General features: G+C 39.6%; 1 protein-coding gene across 1 annotated transcript; it reads right to left on the reverse strand.

The window, feature by feature from the left end:
* Nucleotides 1-595: 595 nt before the first annotated feature.
* Nucleotides 596-5,840, reverse strand: LOC141428581 (uncharacterized). Its single transcript, XM_074088588.1, has 5 exons — nucleotides 5,634-5,840; nucleotides 4,622-4,804; nucleotides 4,037-4,165; nucleotides 2,193-2,330; nucleotides 596-694 (listed from the first exon to the last, which is right to left on the reverse strand). The coding sequence occupies exons 1-5, from the start codon at nucleotides 5,751-5,753 to the stop codon at nucleotides 596-598; spliced, it is 669 nt and encodes a 222-aa protein (XP_073944689.1). The 5' UTR covers nucleotides 5,754-5,840.
* Nucleotides 5,841-6,225: the final 385 nt, after the last annotated feature.

The raw sequence follows: 6,225 nt of genomic DNA on the forward strand, positions 1-6,225 counted from the left end.
GACGCGGGCCCAGTACTGATTGAGAGTTCACACAAACCATTAAATTGCTTCGCAGTTTGTGCAGATTTCCTCCGATGATTTCCTTCACCGCAAAGCTCGTGGTAAATTTCTAATGTAATTTCGTATATTAATTTTGAAAAAACTCAGAAATGGGAGTCAGGACTTGAGCGTACGATCCCTCTGCTTGAGAGGTCATAGGTCAAACCACTAGGTTGTTGCCAAGGATTTTCTTATCAATAATTTTGCATTACGGTAATAGGGAATATTACTGCAATTTTATCCCATCAGAGCGCAGCACTAGCACATACCTTATGTTTATGGTTTATTTTTTTTTGAGTATCTTAAATGCCCGTAGGATGCCGTAATGTCATATTATTTCAATTATTTTTTTGGAAATATAGCTCTATCGCTACTATCCATGTAAATGTCATTTATTTTGTTAAATATGTCATGATTTCTATAGGTATTAATACCCTTGGAATCATGAGATCTGTCATGGCGACAAAATGTAAAGAGAACTGACGTTGTCATGGCGGTTTCTTTACGGTATGTGCTAGTGTCGCCCCCTACGCAGAGCTTTGCCTAATATGCCCTATTAGAGGAGGATGGACGACATTCGACGGAACGGAGGTCGAGACTGGACGAGCACAAGACTGACACAAGGTAGCCAAGAGTGGAAGAAGAGGGAAAAAGCCTACATCCGAGATTGATACATCAAAAGGCCAACATGATGCTAATGAATTGGCCCTCTCATATTGCCCTGTCCTAACAAGGCGTCACATTACCTAGCTATCTATTTATAATTCCATTTTTTTCCAAGGTCCACCCGGATTGCTAGCCACCATCTTGCTCGCTAATCCTGCCGTGAAGGAGCAGTACTTGCACTGTTGTATTTCGGCGTGGAGAGTAAGAGAGCCGGTGAAATTACTGGCACTTGAGGTATCCCATCTTAGGCCTCTAGGTCGGCAACGCATATGCAATCCCCCTGGTGTTGCAGGTGTCTATGGGCGGTGGTGATCTTTACCATCAGGAGACCGCTTGCTCGTTTTCCGTCCAGTCGAATAAAAAAAAACATATTTGCAATGTGATATGCAATAAATATATTATATTACGCTTGAGATAAATTGACATTGCAACATTTTTATCAGTTTTAAGAAATGCTCGCATGCAGGTGCATTACGAGTATGATAGCTTGCTATGGCATATGTAGAGGTATTGTGAGTGCACAGGCATTCTTTTTTTTTTTTTTTTTTTTTATTCGACTGGATGGCAAACGAGCAAGTGGGTCTCCTGATGGTAAGAGATCACCACCGCCATAAACATCTGCAACACCAGGGGTATTGCAGATGCGTTGCCAACCTAGAGGCCTAAGATGGGATACCTCAGTGCCAGTAATTTCACCGGCTGTCTTACTTTCCACGCCGAAACACAACAGTGCAAGCACTGCTGCTTCACGGCAGGATTAGCGAGCAAGATGGTGGTAGCAATCCGGGCGGACCTTGCACAAGGTTCCTACCACCTGCAAATTGCAAAGTTCTTAATTGAACTTTTTCTCTACCTACTCTTGTACAGTGAAGTGCAAAAATATGTATCTATTCGAACCACTCAAAAATATGTTACTACGGCCTTATTGCGTCGGAATACGAGCAAGAGTCTGTGGTACTTGTTTTTGAAACTTTAAATAAGTTCATATTTTTACATTTGACTGTACTATCACAAAAACAAGGTTCATTATACATAACTTATCATCATCATCATCATCATCATCATCATCATCATCAATCAGCCCGAAGACGTCCACTGCTGGACAAAGGCCTCCCCCTTAGAACGCCACAATGAACGACAACTTGCCACTTGCATCCATCGGTTTCCGGCTACTCTCACGATGTCGTCAGTCCACCTGGTGGGAGGCCTGCCAACGCTTCGTCTTCCGGTTCGTGGTCGCCACTCGAGGACTTTCTCCCCAAACGGTTATCTGTTCTTCGAGCGATGTGGTCTGCCCATTGCCACTTCAATTTGCATATTTTTCCAGCTATGTCAGTGACTTTAGTTCTTCGACGAATTTCCGTCGAAACTTATCATATGTCATTGTAAAATACCTACTCTCCTTTTCATTTACTTACAACCACACACACAACTCCGAGCTCTAGATAATTTATTTATAACACACTACGACCACACACACTACTGACTGATTCTTTACCAGTTTTAGACAACCCTGGCCGATGCTGCAGCCCACCGCCAGACTTCATCCCCGGCGAATATATGTGATACCTGGCGCGCCAGCCTTCTGGCATGCTGAATGAAAAGTTCTCCCACTGATGCTCTGCCTGGAAAGAATAAGAACAAAGAGAATCATAGTTAGCCTTGAAAAGTATTGAACTGTTGTGTAGTCTTTCCCAAAGTCCCTTATTTGTAGTTTTGAAATGATTCAGAATTGTAAAGAAACAGAGGTAGGAAGTCTTTGGAGGAAGCCTTTGTCGAAAGAAAAGCTGTTGATGGAATAGCTGATGGTCAGAAATAAACGTAATACCCATAATATTGTATTGAGCAGCACGGGGCGAGCGAAAAAAAAAACTCTATTATGTTCTATTATATTCTAACATCCCCGTTTCAGCTTGCGCACAATCATGTGGAAGGGTTATCAGTCCAGATGTCAAAATGTCCGACTGTTTTCCTCTATAGGTTTAATTTTTCAATTGGTTCTTGTAAAATTTTGTGAGTAGATTCAATAATTAATGATTATTTTTTTGGCAATTTAGATAAAAACAAATCGATGAAGAAAAAAAGATTATAATAACAGAGCACAGCATTATTATTGTAGAACAAATATCATTAGTTATAAAAAAATATAACTTATTTTTTTTGGGTTAGGGATTCATTAATAATAAAGATGCAGATGATGATTGTTTAGTTTGAAAATAAGAACTTGGAGTTGGAAGGAGTAGTTATAAAATATTTGGAGCTACTTTTACAAGCTTTTATTTTAAGTTCACTTCGTCTGCTTGTGTGTTTAAATTTAAGTTAGTTTTGAGTCGCTTCCAGTAGCTAAACCGCTTTGAAATTCGGTACACATATTCAGGTTGAACGACTATGCAAGTAACTACAGAAAAAAAACAGTCAATAAAAAAAATGATTTAAAAACTTTTTTTAACAAAACAATAAGAAAGTGAATTTGTTGTTAGACTAGGACCTACGTATGATTATGTGCGCTATGCGGCATATAAAAATACGAAGTCCCAAATGTAAACTGTTTCCGTAGAAACTATATGAGAGGCGTAAATTATGCAAATAACCGAGGGCAGGATTAGGTAGACGTGTTAAAGTGCCGTTTGCGGTATATTTGCTGAATAAATGATTACACCGGAGTCTGCTAAATGGAGATCAGTAATATTTTTGTTATATAATAAAGTTGTTACAGTTCATGCTAGGTAAGCATAATCACGTTACAGAGGAAGGCCACAATAGAGACATTATGCTTTTCAAGGAGATGTTATGCTTGATGACCAAAGACCGAAGAAAGATCGTCGGAAATTGCATCTACGCAGCCAAATCCAGAAAAATCTATAAGGATGTTGCAGTTGTTCTGCGTGGCAGCTAGATGGCGCTAAAAGTCCCTTATCATTAGGGCCTAATGTATCAAATTATTACCGTATTCAATCAAATAAATATCAAAGGATACTTGATTGACTTTAAAGATTATTAAGTATTTTATAATACTTAGTTAATTTTAATTAAAGAGTTATCTACACTTAAGAAATAAGTATGCCAGCGTTCAAGCCTTTATTGATAAGATTGAAGTTATTCAAATAACAGCAAGTTTGATGAAAGAAAGATCAGTCTGCTAATATTAATATAATAAATGATATTAGTCCAGTAGACAAAATGCTTGTAACTTCTGAAAAGTCTAATTATGGTATTTGTCTGAATTCCACATAATCATATATAATTAATTCAAATATAGGTTGTAGAACACTGTTACTAGCTAACCTAGCTATGCTTAATTTAATTTTACTAGAAACACCGAAGTTCTTACCACCAAACCATCGACCCTTTCTAGCATGAAACAGGCGGAGAGCACCCGTCTGCTGAACGAAGATCGCAGCATCACCTGGGCGTGACTTAGCTGCATGTCCATCACCGACATCTTTCCGCTGTTGTTCTCCTGTTCAAGTAACATTTTCACGGTCATTGTAGTGACCAACCAGTCTTGGACACAGCTTAAGTTTCGGCTAAAAAATGTCCTATATTTGCCGAAACTTTGGTCGCGTTGAAACTCAGTGATCTTGAATTTTAAGCACGTCGTTTAAGTGAGTTCGTAACTCAATTATTTCACATACTTAATGAATTTTAAGCGTGTAATGTAACACGCAAGTAGCGCCCTAGAGAAAAGTGTTAAACAGCATTCAGAATGAAACAGATCTAGTTTTTTTTAATCTCTGTAAATTTGATTTCTAAACAAATGATATTTTTCTTTGCTAAATATTGTCATTTTATTTGTATTTTCATAATAATAAACACGATAAGGTTAATTCAGGAGTTGTCAAATATAAACTCACCTACTATTTCTACTCACCGTTTTTCCACATGCCCTACAAAGCCATTGGACCACTGTACCTACCTCAAAGATGACAGCTTCAGCTTCCCAACGGGTGAAAGCCAGGTCTTCGGCCCTGATCCATCCATGGAGGTAATGCCTCACTGAACGAGGCAGCGGTTGCGTCTGGTCATCGTTCCATATGTAATCCGGAGGAAGTTTTGGCACAACCTTGGTTAGAATTGCTGCTCTAAGAGTTGCTGGACCCTGAAGACATCAAACAAATACCAACTTTATTATGATATACTGAATTGTACTGCATCATAGTATTCTATCATATTTTATCGGAAAAATTGGTATTTATCGTGTTCTTTCAATTAGTTTCAGGTCCCATCGTACAACCGTTTTTGACATTTGACACTAAATGATATTGTTCCCTTCCCACCAACCCTCGGATTATGTTCCGACAACTCGCTATCCCCCCGGACAGATCCAAAAGGGATTCGCACCTCTTGGGCACACCGAGAAGGTCACCCGACGCGCACCCCTACCAGCCATCGGATTATGTTTCTTACCATCACCCAGTAGTCTTTCGACCGGACAGATCCCGAAAGAAACTGCAGCTCTTGGGCACACGAGGAGATCATTCGACTAACACCTCTACCAACTCTCGGATTATATGCTTCTTACCATCCCCCAGTAGTCTTACGACAACTGGACGCTGTTTTGCAATACTGAGTCAACCCACTGGCATTTTGCAATACAATTTCAACTGTTAAAATTATTTTCTAAGGGTTGACATTGTGTTGCAGAATTAATAAGGGTTAACACACTATTGCATAACAGCGCCCAACTCACTATCCCCCCGGACAGATCCAAAAGGGAATCGCACCTCTTGGGCACACCGAGAAGAAGGTCGCCCGACGCGCACCCGTACCAGCTCAGCCTACCAGCCATCGGATTATGTTTCTTACCAAACCCAGTAGTCTTACGCCAACTCACTATCCCCCCGAACAGAGAAAGAACCGCAGCTTTTAGGCACATGAGGAGGTTACCCGACGCGCACCCCTACCAACCATCGGATTATGTTTCTTACCATCCCCCAGTAGTCCTGAGACAACTCGCTATCCCTAAATTCTCTGAAAGGGCATTCTGTAGGATCGATTTCTACGTTGATGATGATCGGAGGTTCTTGGTCTTTGGCTTTTTTTGACATTTTTATATTGCTACACAAATTACGCCCCAGTTATCGGGTTATCGTTTTTTATTTATAACCTCAATTTAGTAACATCGGTTACGCATGTCTTTGGGTGACGCATTGATTATCATACTTTTTTTTTACAACTGCCACAAAGGTTTTATCATCGGATTGTCAATAATGTGGTTCAAGAGAGGTCGATGTTTTGTCTTCGTTTTGTTAACGTGTTATGTAATAAAAAGGAATGAAACCTTATAAAACGTATAAGATCACATATAAGATCCCGTGATATAAGATGCCGTGCCTAAGAGAAATGAAGATTCATCTTAGGATCATGCGGCCACCAAACGAGATTGTCATTAGAATTCATTGGGAGATTGTAATTTTATGTAATTTTTTTTGTAAGTACTTATTTTACTAATTACGGAGTGTAGGAGGGAAAAATTGCAATAGTACATTGTGCATTAAGGGGCGTAAGAAGGGGATTACT

The sequence above is a fragment of the Choristoneura fumiferana genome, chromosome 6, assembly GCF_025370935.1.
Source record: "Choristoneura fumiferana chromosome 6, NRCan_CFum_1, whole genome shotgun sequence".
NCBI classification, from domain to species: domain Eukaryota; kingdom Metazoa; phylum Arthropoda; class Insecta; order Lepidoptera; family Tortricidae; genus Choristoneura; species Choristoneura fumiferana.